Source organism: Leptodactylus fuscus, chromosome 1, assembly GCF_031893055.1.
Source record: "Leptodactylus fuscus isolate aLepFus1 chromosome 1, aLepFus1.hap2, whole genome shotgun sequence".
Classification (NCBI taxonomy): Eukaryota; Metazoa; Chordata; class Amphibia; order Anura; family Leptodactylidae; genus Leptodactylus; species Leptodactylus fuscus.
Window position 1 is genome coordinate 96,224,802 of NC_134265.1, and position 18,918 is coordinate 96,243,719.

General features: G+C 41.5%; 1 protein-coding gene across 1 annotated transcript in view; it reads left to right on the forward strand.

The window, feature by feature from the left end:
* Window positions 1–3,064: 3,064 nt before the first annotated feature.
* The window catches only part of ATP6V0A2 (ATPase H+ transporting V0 subunit a2), a 28,389-nt gene continuing 12,535 nt past the window's right edge, over window positions 3,065–18,918 (forward strand). Inside the window, exons 1-11 of the mRNA XM_075274907.1 lie at window positions 3,065–3,315; window positions 4,514–4,592; window positions 8,058–8,155; window positions 9,162–9,299; window positions 10,545–10,645; window positions 12,652–12,778; window positions 15,982–16,064; window positions 16,584–16,677; window positions 17,333–17,545; window positions 17,653–17,803; window positions 18,598–18,737. Of these exons, the coding sequence (XP_075131008.1) occupies window positions 3,199–3,315; window positions 4,514–4,592; window positions 8,058–8,155; window positions 9,162–9,299; window positions 10,545–10,645; window positions 12,652–12,778; window positions 15,982–16,064; window positions 16,584–16,677; window positions 17,333–17,545; window positions 17,653–17,803; window positions 18,598–18,737 (1,341 nt within the window). The 5' untranslated portion in view covers window positions 3,065–3,198. The remainder of the gene's footprint in view (window positions 3,316–4,513; window positions 4,593–8,057; window positions 8,156–9,161; window positions 9,300–10,544; window positions 10,646–12,651; window positions 12,779–15,981; window positions 16,065–16,583; window positions 16,678–17,332; window positions 17,546–17,652; window positions 17,804–18,597; window positions 18,738–18,918) is intronic.

The window sequence follows — 18,918 nt, forward strand, 5'->3', positions numbered from 1 at the left end:
TAAAATATATTTTAAATATGATTTATAGAAATTGACATCTGGCTTTTTTCTCTCCAAAAAATATTTTCAGCTTTTTTTTCTTTAGCGTCATGGATTCTAACTGCTGTTGGAATTTCCTACTGGCGCAAAAGACTCCAGTTGATACAAAGTAGGCAAGTTCTGATCACCTTAAAATGTCCAAATGACGTTCAGCTGCTCTATATTAAACTGTGCAGCCTCCTTTAGGCTAAGGCCCCACGTTGCGGAAATGCAGGTTTTTTTGTTGCAGATTTTGTTGCGTTTTTTTTGAGCCAACAATGGTTACAAAAGAAAATATGGTACTATTCCGTTATCGGGCCAGCAGCAGCGCATTTCAGCACCAGCTTTCGGGACAGCAGTTCAGTTCAGCAGCGGGAATTACAATGACATCCGAGGACTGCTGGCCCGATGCTTGTGCCCAGTAGCCAGTACATCAATGACCCCCCCTCCATCTCCTCCTCCTTCCAGTGCTGCCCCCCAGCTCTCCTTACATCTACCCCGTACCCTCTCCCCGCCACATGACTAAGCCGATGCTGGCCCGATGATAGAGGCCGTGCTTGTGTGTAGTAGGCAGTACATCGATCGATGCCCTCATCCTCCTCTTCCTTCCAGTGCTGCCCCCCAGCTCTTCTTACATCTGCCCCGTACCCTCTCCCTGTAATAGGCCTCACCGTAAATCTTGAGCAATGAATGCTACTAGATAGCCGCCGGACGCTGCAGAAAGTTTGTCCCTCCGGCTCGCTGTAGCTCACCGTTCCTATAGTCGGCGTGTTTCTTGTCAGGGCCTGGATTGAGCCCCGGTGTCTTTCCTTTCGGTCTCGGTACTAGCGCTGAGGTGAGGCCTAGTCGTGTGGCGGGGAGAGGGTACGGGGAAGATGTAAGGAGAGCTGGGGGGCAGCACTGGCAGGAGGAGAAGGATGGGGGAGGGGGGTCATCGATGTACTGGTTACTGGGCACAAGCATCGGGCCAGCAGTCCTCGGATGTCATTGTAATTCCCGCTGCTGAACTGCTGTCCCGAAAGCTGCTGCTGAACTGCGCTGCTGCTGGCCCGATAACGGAATAGTACCGAAAATATTTATGAAATTCTTATACTTCTCTCTTCTACTCAATCCACACCTGACTTTAACTAAAAAAAAAAAAAAAAGCTGCATTTCCGCAACGTGGGGCCTTAGAGAATGTATGCTATTGTGCACAGTCCCTTAAAGGGGTATTCCCATCTCCAGAATCCTATTTATACTGCTAGCTTATGTAGATTCAAGACTTTTCCTCAATACATGGCTTCAGCAGAGCTGCTTTGTATGCCTGCTGTGTGAGATTATTCACCTCATTGTTTTATTCACCTCATTGTTTATACAGTGTTACCATAACACCAGATGTGTGGATGACCTTATGAGGGAGAGCCGAGTTCTCTTGAGTGCTTATATTTCTGAGGCCCAGTTCACATCTGCATTCAGGGAGTCTGCTTAGGGACCCCCTGAACAGAAACCTATACACATTAAAAAACAGCTAAGAAACCACATGGACCCCATAGACTATAATGAGGTCCGTGTGGTTCCGCTCTGTTTCCATACGAAACATGCGGAGAGAAAAGTGCTGTTGGCATGGCACGTCGGTCACTTTGGGTTTTTTCCTAGCATATGGATTAGTTCTCCAAATTTCATCCACCATCTATATTACTATACATTTAGCTAGTCTCCTATGGATCCTCCCACCTTTCTGTTTCAATTATTAGTCCTTATTTCATTGCAAAGGTATGTATCTTTGTACTTGAAATTTTCTCTTTTTTTCAGTGTAAAGAGTCAGAAATAAATTCGGAGACCCACAATACTAATATGCTTGTTGGTAAAATAAATAAATAAATTCTGCCTAGTTGAACTATGATATCCTGACCTGGCAGGACACCAATTCTGATCCACAGGCACCTGCTAAATAAATTGTCACGAGATCTGAAAAGACCAGTGACATACCAGGGTCACCATGAACATTCTGGTCTTTTGTTTACCCAAATCCATGCAGCCTTTCCAAAGATATAAGCTCCCATTAGTGTTGATGCAAAATAAAAGATACACAGAGACCCTGCAACCAGGGAAAATCACAGTGTAACCGCATAATAAAAGGGCTTTTGGATAAACAAAACAAAATGCACAATGCCAAGCAGATGCATGAAGCAACACAGTTAGGCTAGGTCCACATCTGCGTTCGGGGATTCCGTCCCCCATTCTGCTACAAAAATGTGCAATTTTCAGGTGGAAACCGGGAAGGTACCTTGCAGACCCCATTATAATCTATGCACCACCCCCCCACTGTGCACCCCGCATCTCTCCTCCACCAGTACACTGTGCACACTTCATCTCTCCCCCCACAGTACACCCCAAATCTCCCCCAACAGTTCAGCACGCATCCCACATCTCTCTCCCCCTATAGTCCACCCCATATGTTTCCCCCACAGTCCACCCCGCATCTCCCCCTCTATAGTCTACCGTGCATCCCACATCTTTCCTCCACAGTCCATGTTACACCCAGCACCTTTTCCCCACAGTCCACCCTGCATCTCCCCCTCTACAGTCCACCATGCACCCCGCATCTTTTCCCCACAGTCCATGGTGCACCTTGCATCTCTCCCCCCACAGTACACCAGTCCATGGTCCACCGTTCAACCCGCATCTCCTCCCAACAGTCCACCATGCACCCAACATCTCTTCCCCCTCACACTACACAACTTCCACCACTGCACAGGATACAATTCTTCATGTGGAAAGATCTTGTTACAAGTAACGACACGCCTACCCTGTCATGTGACTTTAGAAGGTTCTCGCCGAGTATAGTATTTAGCCTTGACCAGTGTGAGGTGGTTACACAGCTGCTAGGTAATAGTAATAATCCATTTCTACAAAGCCACTACAATAGTCATCTACAGACATGACAAGGCGCCCGTCTGCTCCTCTACATCACCACATACATATGTACACACCTACTCCTCCCTCCTTCCCTCTCCTGCACCGATCACGTGATCGTGACGTCACCCAGTGCCCTTAGCCCGGAAGTTCTGTGTGGAGAGAGGAGTTGGAGGAAGCGACGTGGAGACAACGGGCAAAGCCGGGCACAGAGCGATTGGTGACCTTATCTGTGCTGATGCCACTGGCAGGACATTGACAGCGGATACCCAGTGTTATTACAGGATGGGCTCTCTGTTCCGCAGTGAGACTATGTGCCTGGCACAGCTCTTCCTACAGTCCGGTTCTGCCTATGACTGTGTCAGTGAACTTGGGGAGATGGGTCTGGCAGAGTTCAGGGATGTGAGTATTCGGCAGTGGTTTGCCATTACTATTATTTTATTATTATGATATTATACCTAATGCCCTTATTAGATTGTGTATGGTGTTATCTCTTGTGTCAGTGCCATATTGTTCACTTACCCCCTCACGTGTCCGTGCCATATTGTTCACTTACCCCTTCACGTGTCTGTGCGATAATGGCCACTTTACCCCCTCACGTGTCCGTGCGATAACGGCCACTTTACCCCCTCACGTGTCCGTGCGATAACGGCCACTTTACCCCCTCACGTGTCCGTGCGATAACGGCCACTTTACCCCCTCACGTGTCCGTGCGATAACGGCCACTTTACCCCCTCACGTGTCCGTGCGATAACGGCCACTTTACCCCCTCACGTGTCCGTGCGATAACGGCCACTTTACCCCCTCACGTGTCCGTGCGATAACGGCCACTTTACCCCCTCACGTGTCCGTGCGATAACGGCCACTTTACCCCCTCACGTGTCCGTGCGATAACGGCCACTTTACCCCCTCAAGGGGTCACTGTTCCCCCTGTACTGTCGCTATCCCCCCCCCCTATAAATATAACATATTGCCATCTTGCTCTTATCTCTATGCCAGTACCCCCCCTGCACTGCCAACATGATCGCACCTTCAGTGATCACAATTACCCACCACCACCACCGCGTGATGTTCCCAGCTACTTCTTAGTCCAAAGCTAACATGATGTTTTCGACTTGCCATGACCTGATGGCTGTTGACTATCTCCCCTTCCCCGATCCCAGGATAATAGATTGTCTTTTACCCTGGTGTCAATGTAATATTGGAAACTCGCCTATCTCCTCCACATAGACATGATGTTGTCACCTTACCACCAGTGTATTATGAGGATATTGCCAAAAAGGACTTTTTCCTTCTTGTTTTGTATGATATTTGGTCACCTGTTCTATATGAGTTCTCCATCAGTCAGATATCTGTTTCTTTACTTCCTAGATCTCATTCTACATCTTTATTATTGGCTGCCTTTTTTTATGATAGACATCACTTGAAGTTTGCATTTATGTCAATTCTGGAAGTATTCTCTACGCCGTACATAGTCGATTTCATGTTGATACTTAGTAAAGTACCAAGCTTTTACTTGCAGTATTCTGCAGATGTCCTTGATCTATAATTATTATTTCATTAGTGTTCTCAATACTGAGTGTCCATTAATTTATTATAGCTCAACCCTCATGTCAGCGCCTTCCAGAGGAAATTTGTTGGTGAAGTAAAGAAGTGCGAAGAGCTTGAAAGAATATTAGGTATGTAGGCGGAAGACTGGTGAAAATATGTCTATAACTGCCTGTGCTGTGTATATTATATATAATATATATATATATATATATATATATATATACATACATATATATATATATATATATATATATATATATATATATATATATATTGTGCAAGTGTGTATATACACACTTATATGCATCTGTGAGTTTTATTAACGTTGCTCTGACATCATATTTTATTAGATGCTAGAATTAAAGGGAGTTATTCGGCGGATTGACCCCTCTAAACTTCTGACAGTGGTAGATAGGAGAGGAGTGAAGCCATTTAAACATGCCTAATGTGATGGTCATATTACTTTGCATGATTGAAGTAAACAAGTTTTAATCCCTCTCACAGTGGAGTCACAAGTGTCATGAACAAGTCTCACAGGGTGTGCATGGTCAGATGTTACCACCAAGATTGTTTAATAGCAAGAAAACTCCTTCAAGATGGATTGGACTTTTCCATTTATATACATGTACAGATTGTGGGTCAAACATATTTACCGCTTAAGGCAGAGGGCAATAAGCAGTTGCCAGACTGTTCTGACCGTGTTTATCTCCTGGGTGTGCATGGATGGAGCATGTTGTAACTCAAGAGGCCTAATCTTTGTTTTTCATGACTACAGTTTATTGGAACGTTGAGCTTCCTTCATGTATCTTAGGGTATGTTCACACGGTGGAAAATGGATTCAGCGGCAAGATAGGTCGTCTCGCTTCTTTTTTCCGCTAGCTTGTATTGGAAAAAAGAAGGGAGCAGCTCCTATTGAAGTCAATGAGAACTGTTCTGGCAAGCGGATTTTGAGGCAGATTCTGCGTCAAAATCCACTGCCAAAAAACTCTGTGTGAACATACCCTTAGCCTGTCAGGTTTAGGGCCAATGGAGGATGTAATTTGCATTATGACTGAACAATTAGGCTTCAATTCATGATAGGGATTTATTTATTAAACGGAGCCTGTCAAGTAGCTTTTCCACCATAAACTTGCAGGATCATGTATTTTCCATTGATGCCCGCAATAATTTTTCTGTTGCAACAAATTGATGTTATAAATGTCTGAAAACATAAAAAGCCATATGCAAATTATATGAAGTGGTCACAGGGGCGGCTTCAGTCTAGCCTCTTTGTCCTCTCACTAGTCATGCCTCCGGGGGTCATTGACATCTCCCTCGTGTTGTCAGGAAGTAAGGGGACTATGAAGGAGTCAGTCATGCCCAGGAGGGATGATTATCAAGCAATACATTGTGAATAGACTGAATCTGTTCCCTGCCTACTTACATTAATTTCTGTATTACTTTTTATGCTTTCACATGTTTATAACCACTTTTCTTCAATAAAAAGATAGAGTAGCACCAAAGGAAAGGGAATTACTTAATCACATGATGGTGCAAGTTTATGGTGGAAACCTCACCTGACAAGTATAAAAACAACTTTTCATAAACGAATAGTGCAAGTAAAAATATAAGAAACGTTATAATCTCGTTTAACAAATATGTTTTCTACTGTATTTATCAAGCGTAGTTACTTTTTACATATTATCCTATGGGCGAAGGGGAAGATGAGGCTGCTATAAAACACACACGGATACCTGCTGTGCTACAGTCTACTATTCAGTGAGCCCATGTAACACTTCTGTACTTGTAGGTAACAGGTTGCTAGTGCACAGAACAAGGCAGTAAATCAGTTAACATCCTCCTGTCCCCTCCTCTCTTCATATAATTCTGTATGTGAGGCTGGATACGGCTCTCTATAAAAACAGACTGATGAGGAAGGAAACCTATTTGTTTAATAAGATATATTACAAAGTTTCTTATATTTACGTTATGGTTCACACTGATGTACAGGTCTAAATGGGGACTCAAAAAAAACTGAGAACCTAACTACTTACAAAGTGGTTACCTGCAGACCCCATAGGCTATAATGAGGTCCACCAGCTTTCCACCAAGTTTGCAGTATAAAACTTTTCTCTCCACCGATTTTTGAATGCAAAGCAGATATGAACCAAGCTTTACATACACTATTACATACATACACTTTACATACACTATTCATTTATGAACAGTGGTTTTATATATGGAGGTACAGTTTAAGATGATCTCGTCTAAAGTAATTTCTATTTAATTTGGGGAACGTTTTAGTTTTTCTTTGTATAATTTTCATCAGGATGTAAAAATCTCAGTAGTCTCATGACTTCCTTTATCTAATCCGTTCCTCTGCACATGGTATCCTCACAGAAGTCATTATATGATGGTTACTGTGCTAGATGCAGTCATTCCACTCTTTATGCCAATAAGATAAAGAGACCAGCTGATGCCCCAGTTCACTGCCTCCAAATAGTTAATTTTACAAGGGAATCATGTGGCCAGCTAAACATTTCCCATAAGTTACATACAGCTCCTCTGTGAAATAAATCTGTCCTAATTACTGACTAGTTCTCATTACTGACCACACTGTTCTGTTGTTACTGTGAGGCCATAATGAGACATAGCCGATAATCAGCGCTTTACTTAGCAGGGGCCACCTATGCTTTCTCTAAGCTATGTCCATATTCAGAGCACACAGAGGCAGATACCCAGCTGTGTACTCACAACTGCCCATCCCGGGAATTTAACTCCTTAGATTCCATGGTGAATAGCGAATGCATAATCTAATGGTTTTTAGAGGGAGGGGACTCCCTCCTGGAGACATCGGAATCCCTGTAAACAAGATCAGAGGGGTCCAATGCCTTTACATAGGCAACCGGGAGCCTAAAGAAAGCCCTCCAGGGCTGCCTATGCATACTCTTGTTAGGCAAAAGCTACAGCCTACTAAACTGCCTGTCATAAAATGACAGGCTGTATAATATTTTGCACTACATAGGTAACACAATGCATTATAAAAGCCATCAGAAAATAGCAAGTTAAAGCTGCCTGAGGGGACAAAAAACTTGTGTCTAAACAAAAGAATTAAAATGTCGTTAATTTCCCTCCATCCCAAAATGTTTAATAAAAAAAATAAAGTATAACGCACATTACAGTACAACTGTTATTTTACCCTCGCACTTAAAGGCATAAAATTTTAAAAAATCTAAAAAATTATGCCAGTATTGCCTTTTTTTTTTTTTTTTTGTCTGACGTCCACCAAGAAAACGCTATAAACAGTGATCATAAAGTGTTACATTCTCTCAATGAGGTGTTACATACCCCAAAATACTGCCAATAAACACTATTACTTGTACTGCAAGAAAAACCAAACAAAAAAAAAAAACATACAGTTATAGGACTTGGTACGTGCAAATACACTACTTTAGTCATCAAGGCCTAAACAAGGCTGGTCACTGAAAGGTTAAAAGATTAGTCTGTGTGGCCCCTACTGGCTTATTAGACCTGACAGACTCGCTCTTATTACATCGCTTAAAGGAACTTATTGAAGTCAGATTTCATGTTCAAATATATACTTTATTTACCAGGATATCTTGTCCAGGAGATCAAAAAAGCTGACATTCCTGTTCCAGAAGCAAATACACTGCCAGCAGCCCCGCTCCCCAAACATGTATTGGAAATACAGGTAAATGTAGCTTTGTGGAATTTATCATAATGACTTCTGATTGTATCGTACAACTGTAAACATTCGGATTTCTGGTTTTTTTTAATATGATTTATTGGTTATAACAGCATCACAATTGCCCCGTGAAGGGCTTTCTCAGTTGATGATTTATTCTCAAGGAAGTTCATCAATTGAAGATCAATGGGATCTGACACCCAGCTGTTTGAAGCAGCAGCGACACTCCATGAGTACTACTTACAATAGGCTATGTGACCATTCAGTGTGATGTCACATGGGCTGCAAAGCAGAATACTGTTACTATCTCAAGAGAATGGGCTTGAGGTGTGTTGTCAAGAATAGCTGCTATAATATGTATATGCCAGTGCTTGGTTTTCTGTGAAGAGACGCAGCCCTTGCCTGAGCGGTGAGGATCGTAGGCGTCAGACTTCCACCAATCTTCAACTGATGACTAAGGGAGCGTTCACACTACCGTCGGTGTCCGACATGTAGTGTCCGCTCTTAGTGTCCGCTCAAAATCTGTCACGGACACTAGGAGCGGACACTAGATGTGTCCGTGACACCTGTCATTGACTTGAATGGGCATCGGGTGCGTTCTTTTGCACTCCGTGCCCGTCCTTCCCTGTCCGCAAGAGAAGATGTCCGACTTCTCAAGCGGACAGAAAAACCCTGCATGCAGGGTTCCTCTGTCCGCTTGAGAAGTCGGACATCTTCTCTTGCGGACAGAGAAGGACGGGCACGGAGTGCAAAAGAACGCACCCGATGCCCATTCAAGTCATTGACAGGTGTCACGGACACATCTAGTGTCCGCTCCTAGTGTCCGTGACAGATTTGGAGCGGACACTACATGTCGGACACCGACGGTAGTGTGAACGCCCCCTTATCCTGAGGATACATTATCAATAAAAAAAAATAAATAAATAAAAGAAGTGGAAACCCCTTTTCTTTCCATGACACATTTCCTGTAACAGACACAGGGTTTCTTTTATCTCTTTTTGGTGTTTTCCAGGAACAATTACAAAAGCTTGAATATGAGCTGAAGGAAGTGAATAAGAACAAGGAAAAATTGCAAAAAAACCTACTAGAGCTGACCGAGTATACACACATGCTGAGAGTGACAAGGAGCTTTGTGCAGCGATCATCTGAGGTAAATTAGGTGATGGTTCATTCTGACAATCTGGATCACCTATTTGCATGGTAGACTCTGCTAGCTATCATTGACTGCATTATAGCAGGTTTTATTTCACATGGATATTTTGTCACTTTTTGAGTGGACTATTTACATTGCGGTTATCTACCTTTGTCCATGTTATTTTTGCACCTTTTTTTTCCTTCCATACTTTCCCTTGAGAAATTTCCTTTTCTCGCTTATTTTATTGGAGGACACAGCAGTGTTTTAAGCTACAAATGCTAGATCCGCAACAAGGGTATTCATTCCCCTTCATCTCATCTTATGAGAGACTGGGTTATATATGTGACGCCTGACTTTTTGCTACCGTGTTTCTCCAAACACAAGATCTACCCCTAAAATTAACCCTAGTATGTTTTTTATTTTTTTATTTTTTCAGGAGTATTGGAGTATGCTTGAAATATATAAGCCCTAATCTGAAAATAAGCTCCAGCTTTAGTTCATTAAAAAAAAAAAAAAGTGTCCAGACAGCTGCTATACATGTAAATAAAATACAGCAGACCCTTCATCAAGGAAAGCAGACACCCCAAAAAGAATTGTACCCCAAGAGAATCACACCTTGACTTTAAGGGCACTATCTGTACAAGTTGGCACTAATGATAGTCAAGGATTGACTGCCGGTAGTGCTGGTTTCTCAGTGCCGCACCTCCCATGAGGCGACCTGAAGCGAGCGCTTCGGGCGGCGCTATGCCAGGGCCCCAGGGAGGGCGGCATTTTTGTTTCCCTAAGCCAGTCCAGGACAAGCTGTCCTGGACTGGCTTATCACCGAGCGGTGGTTTGGGGAGGCCACTGGAGCAGCGCTGCTCCAGCAGCCTCCCCCCACGCTCAGGCAGAGAGCAGGCAGTCTCCGGGCAGTCTCAGAAATTGTGCCAAAATTAAGGACCCCAGTTATTTTAGGTATGCATTTATTGTGAACCAGAGTTGTACTTTAAGGCTAATGACTTTTGCAGCAGAGCCACCTATTATACCAAAAAAGCCAGATTGGTGGGCAGGGGGATTGACTTTCACTAACCAACGATGGATGTGCCCAGTCACTCTCTATTATAATCTATGTAAGATTTCAAAACGGCTGAAACAACTTTAGTTGAATTTGACTATGCATGTCATAGATGTTGTGGGGTTTTGTTGGCGACCCAGAGTTTCTTCTTCTTCATTGTATAAATAATGATCTCCTATATATTAAAGGTTCTCCCTTCTTTTTAGTATGAAACTCCTTCTCCTACCAGTTATGAAGAGTTCCCTACATTAGAGAAGGAATCTTTAATGGACTATACTTGTATGCAGAGACTTGGAGCAAAACTGGGGTAAGTTGAGAAAAATTTTCAACCAATTAAGTAGATGGTTTTTTTTGTTTTTTGTGTGTGTGTGTGTGTGTAATTTTTTTTACTATTTAGGATCAGTGCATGCTGCAACATATAGAGCTCAAGTGGCCTGTTCTAACAGTCATTATATAATGCAATCATGTGACATGTCTCTTGAGACTGTACTTCCATCATGCTTGCCACAATGCTAAGTGATGTGGCAAAGAAATTTCCTCGAGGTGAGAACAGAGGAATTTGGGCTTCCAATTATGATAAAGACATAATATAACAATGTCAATAAAGTTAAAGAGAAAATGTCTTTTAACCTTATATCAGCAAGAACTAACCGATTAAGACCGACTTGGTAAGGAAAATATTAAATTTGTTTGGATTCAAATGGCAGGTACACAGCCCTGTGCAAGCTAGTGTAAAGCCATGTGTATAATAGTTTTGTAAAATGTTCTTCATCAGTAGAAGTAAATGAAATTCTGGTTTTCCATGCGCACTAGCAATTCATTCACATTGAGAATGCATGGGGCCCTTGTTCTCCTGATCACTGGTGATCCCAACTGTAGGATTCCAAACAATGTGACACTTATCTCCTTTCCTAAGAAAAGGAAATAGGTGTCTGTAATAACAAAGCCCTTTTAAGGGTACCGGTAGTTGTTGGGCGGTCTAAAACTCTCACTTGACAGTAGAAGAGAGCATAAGTATGTCGATGCAGCAGGGCTGCTAATGGAAAAATAAACACAGTGGGAGAATAAGGTGTTTAAGGACATGAAATACTTCTTGGAACTCTAGATTGGATGGCTGTACACTGCATGGCATCCATGACAGGAGTTCTGTAAACAGAGACCTGTTAGGTGCACTCAGCCATTCAGTATTATTGAGTACCTTCCTTAGTTTTGGATTAAGACCACGGCTACTTTGAACATTTTGTGGCACTACTGATTGCTTATAGCTCTGAGTTTTCACTTTGATATGGGTCCCAGTAAATAGCATACTCCACTTCAGTAAGGTACATGTGGTTGCTTTTAGCACTCAGTACCTTTTAGAGAACTGCAGTCTTCTGTACCTTACTCTCTTTTCTTGGTTTCTTGGCTCTTTTCAATGGTGTGCTCCCACATTTGATCTCTGTGCTGGGAATTATTCTTCCTTTCAATATATATTTATATCAGCATTTGGGTGCTACCATTCCTCATGTTCCTTTACTTTGAGCATATTTAATCAGTGCTGAGAGTGTGTAGGCACAATTATAACCATAGGGAGATGTCCAGAAGTGCTTTCTTTATCCTTTGCCTTTGTCTTGTAAAAATTAGTGTGTGTAGTTTTTTTTGTTCTTGTTTTGAAGACATCAGGTTCATTCATTACCTTATTAGGCTCTGTTCACATCACATTAATAGCCTATGTTTGAGGCATATGTGGGTGGGATCTCATGATGTATACTTTCAATGAAAATTGAATAATGTAGTCTTCTACATTCTTTAGAGAGGACTTTTCACTGCTTCCACCAATTCAAGTTCTTACCATCATTTAATAGGCGTGGCCGACTGATTCCAACACAGTTGGAATTCTTTTTCTATCTCCTACGATTCCTGAGTAACAAAGCACAGATAGTTTTGGGTCCTCATGTGTGGTTTAAGGTTTGCAATGTCAGAAGGGCGGTATCGGCAGTTGGGGGGGTGTGATTAAGAGCTTCAATCGGAGGCAGCTAATGACAGAGCTCAGAATCATATACCTTGTTTGCTCCTGCCTGACATCGCCAATCGACAGTACAGAGCCTAAACAGTATATCAGGCTCCAAAACTTACAGCATTGATTGCTTGGATATAGTGGAGGCTAAAGAAAAATTGCAACTGTGCCAGAATCAGTAGAGCAGCAGCTATTAATAGAGCTGGAGTTGGTGAAAGATCCTCTTTAATACCACAAATGGATTTCTTAAGTTTTTCCCAATATATATTGCCAAATATTAGCACTGAACATTGTATGTATTTATTTTCTGTCTGCAGTTTTATCTCTGGTTTGGTTCACTATGCAAAGTTAGAATCATTTGAGAAAATGCTCTGGAGAGCTTGTAAAGGCTACACAATTTTGACGTACCGGGAGCTAGATGAGCCTTTGAAAGACCCTGACACAGTGAGTTGATATTTTAATACTCGTTGTGGATATACTTTAGTATCAGAAGTATTTATTGAATGATATCAAAGTATACCAAAAAGACACTTAAAAGGATAACAATATAAATGATCGTGAAGATAAAACTTATGGAATATGACACAATTGTATAATGACACATTCAGAATAAGAAGTGCTGTAAAAAATAGGGATAAAAAGGGGAATAATTAGTAATAAATATAATGGGGAGGAAAAGATGCATGCAGCTATAGCGCATATGTTTGTGGATATACTTTAAAAGAAAAAAATACAGAACAAAGGAAATGAATATGGAAATTTTTCATTTATTAAAAAAAATTCAGCTTATTTGGTGGTGAACTTTTACAGACTTAAAGGGATCCTATTATTAAAACGCAATTTTGTTTTGTGACTACCACATAGGAGTAGCCTTAAGAAAGGCTATTCTTCTCCTACCTTTAGATGTCTTTTCCGCGCCGCCATTCCGTAGAAATCCTGGTATTCGTTGGTATGCAAATGAGCTCTTTCGCAGTACTGGGGGGAAGAGTTCTCTCGCAGCATTGGGGACGCCTCCAGTACTGATTGAGCGCTGGGGCCCGCCCCCAGTGCTTCCAGAGAACTAACTTGCATACCAACGAAAACCTGGATTTCTACCGCACGGTGGGGCGGAGTAGACCTCTAAAGGTAGGAGAAGAATAGCCTTTCTTAAGGCTGTTCATACGTGTTAGTCACAAAAAATTGCGTTTTAATGATAGGATCCTTTCAAGTGCAACGGATTGAAACTTTGGGAAAAATAGCTGTTTAAATGATGGGCAAAATTGCCTAATCCTCCTAAGCACCTAATGCTATTTTTTTTTTTTTTTTTTTTTTTAATTTTTTTTTTTTTAAATTGTGTTTTTGTTCATGCTTTCATAGCTTTTTACCCTGTTCTCCTTTGATCATATAACTAAGGCTAGGTTCACATATGTGTTGGAGACTGTGCTGCACATTCTAACTAAAATCAATATAAAACGAGCGGAATCCCAACAGTCCCCATTACAATCTATGGGGTCCACGGGTATCTGCAATTATAGTAATTATAGTAGACGGGCTAGCTGTCTTTCGAGTCCTCTTGCAAACCTGAATGACGTAGAGACTGAATCTAGCGTAAGTTTCATTTCCTTATTTTAATCAAACTTTCAATGACTTTCTTCTACCTATGTATTCCCTGCATTGACAGGGTTTCTGCAGCAAAAATACAATACTAATTTGTCAGACATGTTTGCTGAGGTTTTCTTTCTCCTGACATTAGTTTATGAAAACGATGTTTTCACAAAGATATTTGACATGCTGCTTTATTTATTTATTTATTTATTTATTTATTATAATAAATGTGGCACCACAGTGTGTTTTCTGCTGCAAAATTTTTCCACAATGTGTGAATGAGATTTCTCAAAATATAAAATGCATTATTCTTTCCCAAAGTGTATCCACAGCAGCAGAAGTGCAGTATTTTTGCCATGTATCACTAGCCTTAGAACAAGTTTAGCTTGCTTGCTCAGTTGCAATTTGATAGAAGCGACTCCCAACAAGTAATTAAGAAATGAGTATATCTTATGTTGGCTAGTTGAATCTTTCTTACTGAGGTTGTGCTGTTAGAGCCATTAGTCAGGATTTTTGCATGACATAATTCTGTTTGTCGCTTTGCTGACGTGAACAGTGATTGCATATTACTGGTTTTGTGAGTTTGAGCAAATTTTTGGTAGTTCCATGAAATCTCATAAACCACAATTTTATCTGTGCTTAAAGGGGGTGTCCAGACTAAACTATTAAAGCATAAAGGGGCTTTATCATTGGGGGAAAAGTAATTTTTAGCTAAGCACATACTTTCATAGCCTTTAGAATTTCACACGTAACTTTTGTATGTAAATCGCATCAGTAGTTTTTTTTAATGAGGCTGTTTTTATTCATATGCTAATTAGCCTCCACCGTGCACTCCGGAAGTGTTTGTGTGCACCCTCTCTGCTATTCTCTATGTGTGTGAGAGCAGAGAAGCTGCTGCTGATGAAGACTTCTCTCCCTGCTCACACACACATGGAGAATAGCAGACCGTGATCACAGACACTTCCGGAGTGCACGGAGAAGGCTAATTAGCATATGAATAAAAGGCGATAATAATAATGAATAATAAGGCGATTTGCATACAAAAGGTATGTCTGGAATAGCCTTTCCAAAGGCTGTGCAAGTATGTGCTTAGTTAAAAATGACTTTTCGAAATGATAGATCCCCTTTAAATCTGTTGAGGCAGTGAAAGTGTGTGTGTGTGTGTGTGTGGGGGGGGGGACACACTACCCACTTGTCTCTGTTGCTCCCTTGTCGTTCCAATTCGTCTGCTCTTCCAGTGTCGTGCTGAAGCTGCTGATTGACCTCAACTGTCATGTGACTGCTGGGGCCAAGCAGCAGCTTCAGCGGGCCTTAGGGGGCATTCACACTACCGTCAGTGTCCAACAGGTAGTGTCCGCTGCTAATGTCCGTTCAAAATCTTGCACGGACATTAGCAGCTGACACTAGTTGTGTCCGTGACATTTTTCATTGATTTAAATGGAGTTTGGGTGCGTTGTTTTACGCTCCGTGCCTGTTCTTAAGTGTCCATTCCTAAAAATGTCCGACTTTTCAAGCGGACAGCAAAACCTGACATGTAGGTTTTTTCTGTCTGCTTGAAAAGTCGGACATCTTTAGGAACGGACACTTAAGGACAGGCACGGAGTGTAAAACAACGCACCCGAACTCCATTTAAATCAATGAAAAATGTCACGGACACAGCCAGTGTCCGCTGCTAATGTCCGTGCAAGATTTTGAACGGACATTAGCAGCGGACACTACCTGTCGGACACTGACAGTAGTGTGAACGCTCCCTTAGGAAGAAGACCTGTGTTGTCACAGGCAGTGACATTCAGGCTCCTTGCTGATTGGATTCAGCGGCCATGTGATCGCTCAGGACAATCAGCGGCTTCAGCACAACGTCGGAAGACTTTGCGGGAACAGTTGAACCAGGAGGATAGCAGGGCAACAGAGACAGGTGAGTTGTTTTGTTTTTTTTCCACTGTCCCTGGCTTATTTAAACTTTAAAAGGGTTGTCCTTTTCTTTTTTCTTTTTTTTTTGCCTGGACAACCCCTTTAACATGCTACTTCCCATAACTCATCATTTGTCTTTCTTTAATTTGTAGGAAGAACCAACTAAGTGGTTTGTGTTCTTAGTTTCTTACTGGGGAGACCAAATAGGACAAAAAGTCAAGAAGATTTGTGACTGGTAAGCATCTGTGGAGCAGGAAGATCTAGCTTATATCAGGATAACAAAGGTCCAGTCCACAGGCTTCGCTCAGCCGAGCATACAGTATAAACAGTGGAGCTATGTCTAGCAGTAGCGAGGGTAACTTGTCAAAACTCTATTGGAGAAACCATATAATCCACCATAGAGGTTGGTTGATGAACACAGCAACACTGTGTGAAATGAATGCCGGACTTCAGGAAAATGGGAAAATTAATGCATGTTTAAAGGGGTTGCACCATTAAGGACACTTATCCCATATCCACAGTCTGATCACTGCAAACAAGGAGGTTTTAGGAGGACCTTTGGCTACCCCATTCTCATCATCGCTGGGAGTCCCAGTGGTTGGACTCCCATTGACCAGACCTTAATCCCCCATCCTGTGAGTAGAAGATAAGGGTCCTTAACAGAACAATCCTTTTAAGTAGAAAATGCAGAACAAATTTTTGCATTTTCAGTCAATACAAATTGTATCTGTAATGACCTGTAATTGTTTTTCAGTTACCATTGTCATATGTATCCTTACCCAAACTCTTCTGAAGAGCGTCAAGAAATCATATCTGGGCTGAACACAAGAATTCAAGACCTTCATGCGGTAAATATGTCTGTCGCATGCCTACAGTTTAATGTACACTTGGTGAAATGTATAGGTTCGGTGCAGTTACATTATAACTTTGGCACATCTTTGGTGCCTGTGTGTCACAAAATGAAATCTGTGCCAGCTCTGAGTTGGGGTACATTTCCACTGTAATTTACCACCAATTTCTGGTGTGTTATAATAAAACTGTCGCAAGAGGCGTCCCGTCCTCTGGCGTTAGACCCTGTCTCCTTTAACTTGAGATGAGTGTAAGGGCAAAAAGTCACTCACAAATATGTTGGTTGCACTACTGGCGCAAAACCCTTGATAAATTCCTAGCACAGTTTATAAATGTAGAGCCATTTATATTTCAGCTTGTAAACTATTATTTCAGGCTCTCTAACTCTTATCTGTAGATGTTCAAATGACAATAATGGCTGTGTAGAGTAGGCTTGGATACTACCAGTACAGATAGCGTTAATATAATCCAGTCTATCTTAAAGTTGAGATAAACATTTCTACTGCCCCATTTCTTGTGCATAGATTCTACCAATAATAGACGCTTACGTGCAATTTTTTGGGTCCGTGTACATTGCCAAGTCTGTTTTAATATATCTATGTTCTGCTAAACCACTGCATGGATGCAAGTTAACATGTTTGTTACTTCTTGTAGGTGATTAACCAGACAGATGATTATTTGAGACAAGTTCTCTTTAAGGCATCAGAGTCTGTGTACAAGTGGGTAATTCAGGTCAAGAAGATGAAGGCCATTTACCATGTGCTGAATTTATGTAGTTTTGATGTAACTAATAAGTGCTTAATAGCTGAAGTTTGGTGTCCTGTGGCAGATCTCCAGAACCTCAAAAAAGCTCTTGAGGAAGGCTCGGTAAGATGATTTTTCTCTGCTGCAGACCAATCATTGTTCTTTGATATTCTTAATTAATATATGCACTGAAATGATGTCTGCATTGAATGTCTGTTCTCATTAATCAGAGAAAGAGTGGTGCCTCTGTCCCCTCCTTCATAAACCGCATTCCCAGCAATGAGACTCCACCAACATTAATACGAACAAACAAATTCACTGCTGGCTTTCAGAACATTGTAGATGCATATGGTGTGGCAAACTACAGAGAAGTAAATCCAGGTATGTTTCAAATCTAAGACTATGTATTTTATTTTCTATAAAATGAGTTTTTTGGGACTTTGTTCATGCATAAGCCACAAATACCTAATCAGACAATCTCCTGGTAGCTCTGCTTATTTGTAGATGCAAGGGCCTCCGTATTCCAAGGCATGGTGCTGTACGTTCAGTAGTTGCTGTACCTAGTATTGCATTACAGTTGTTTAAGCTTGAATGGGACTTAGCTGAAGTACCGGGAACAACCTCTACAAAATGGATCGTTTTGTTGAGTCCCCAAACAATCAGATGGTGATCTATCCTAAGGATTTACCTTCAGAATCAAAGTCCTGGAAACCCTTTTAACAGTTTGAAGGGGTTGTTCATGATTCCAAAAAACCCCCCCAAAAAACCTTACGTTATTTCCAGAAATTGGGCCACATCTGTCCATAGGCTATGGATTGTATCACACCTCACTTGGTATTCAAGTAATGTTTTTAGATATAAAAAAAACAGACCCCCTCTCTCAGAAGTTTTTAATCCAACCTAAGACCACATCTGCAAGAAGTTTGTATGTTCTCCCCTTGTTTGCGTGGGTTTCCTCCAGGAGCCCCAGTTTCCTTCCACACTCCATAGACCCACTGATAGGGAATGTAGTTTGTTACCCTATATGGGACAGTGATTGACAACATCTATGAAGTGCTGCAGAACATGAAGGTGCTATGTAAGTTAGCAAAATTGAAAAATAATTTTACTTCACTTTGCGGAAATTTTATTATAAAGAAGCAAAAATCACATTTACATTTCTTTTTTTTTAACAGCTCCCTATACCATTATCACGTTTCCATTTTTGTTTGCTGTAATGTTTGGAGATTTTGGACATGGCATTTTGATGTCTCTCTTTGCACTTTTTCTGGTTCTCTATGAAAACAGTCCAAAATTGCAGCGCACACAAAATGAAGTAAGTAGTTTGTTTAAGGCTTGCCTAACCTTGAATATTATCTTTCATAATAGGCTACTTTGACATTTATTGTCATTTATTCTGCACTTTCTATTGGTTTTTCCCATTAGTAGGCTCCAACCCTAATAAGGCCTGCTGCTACAGCTCAACTTGGGCCCCTGCACACCTTCTACTCACAATT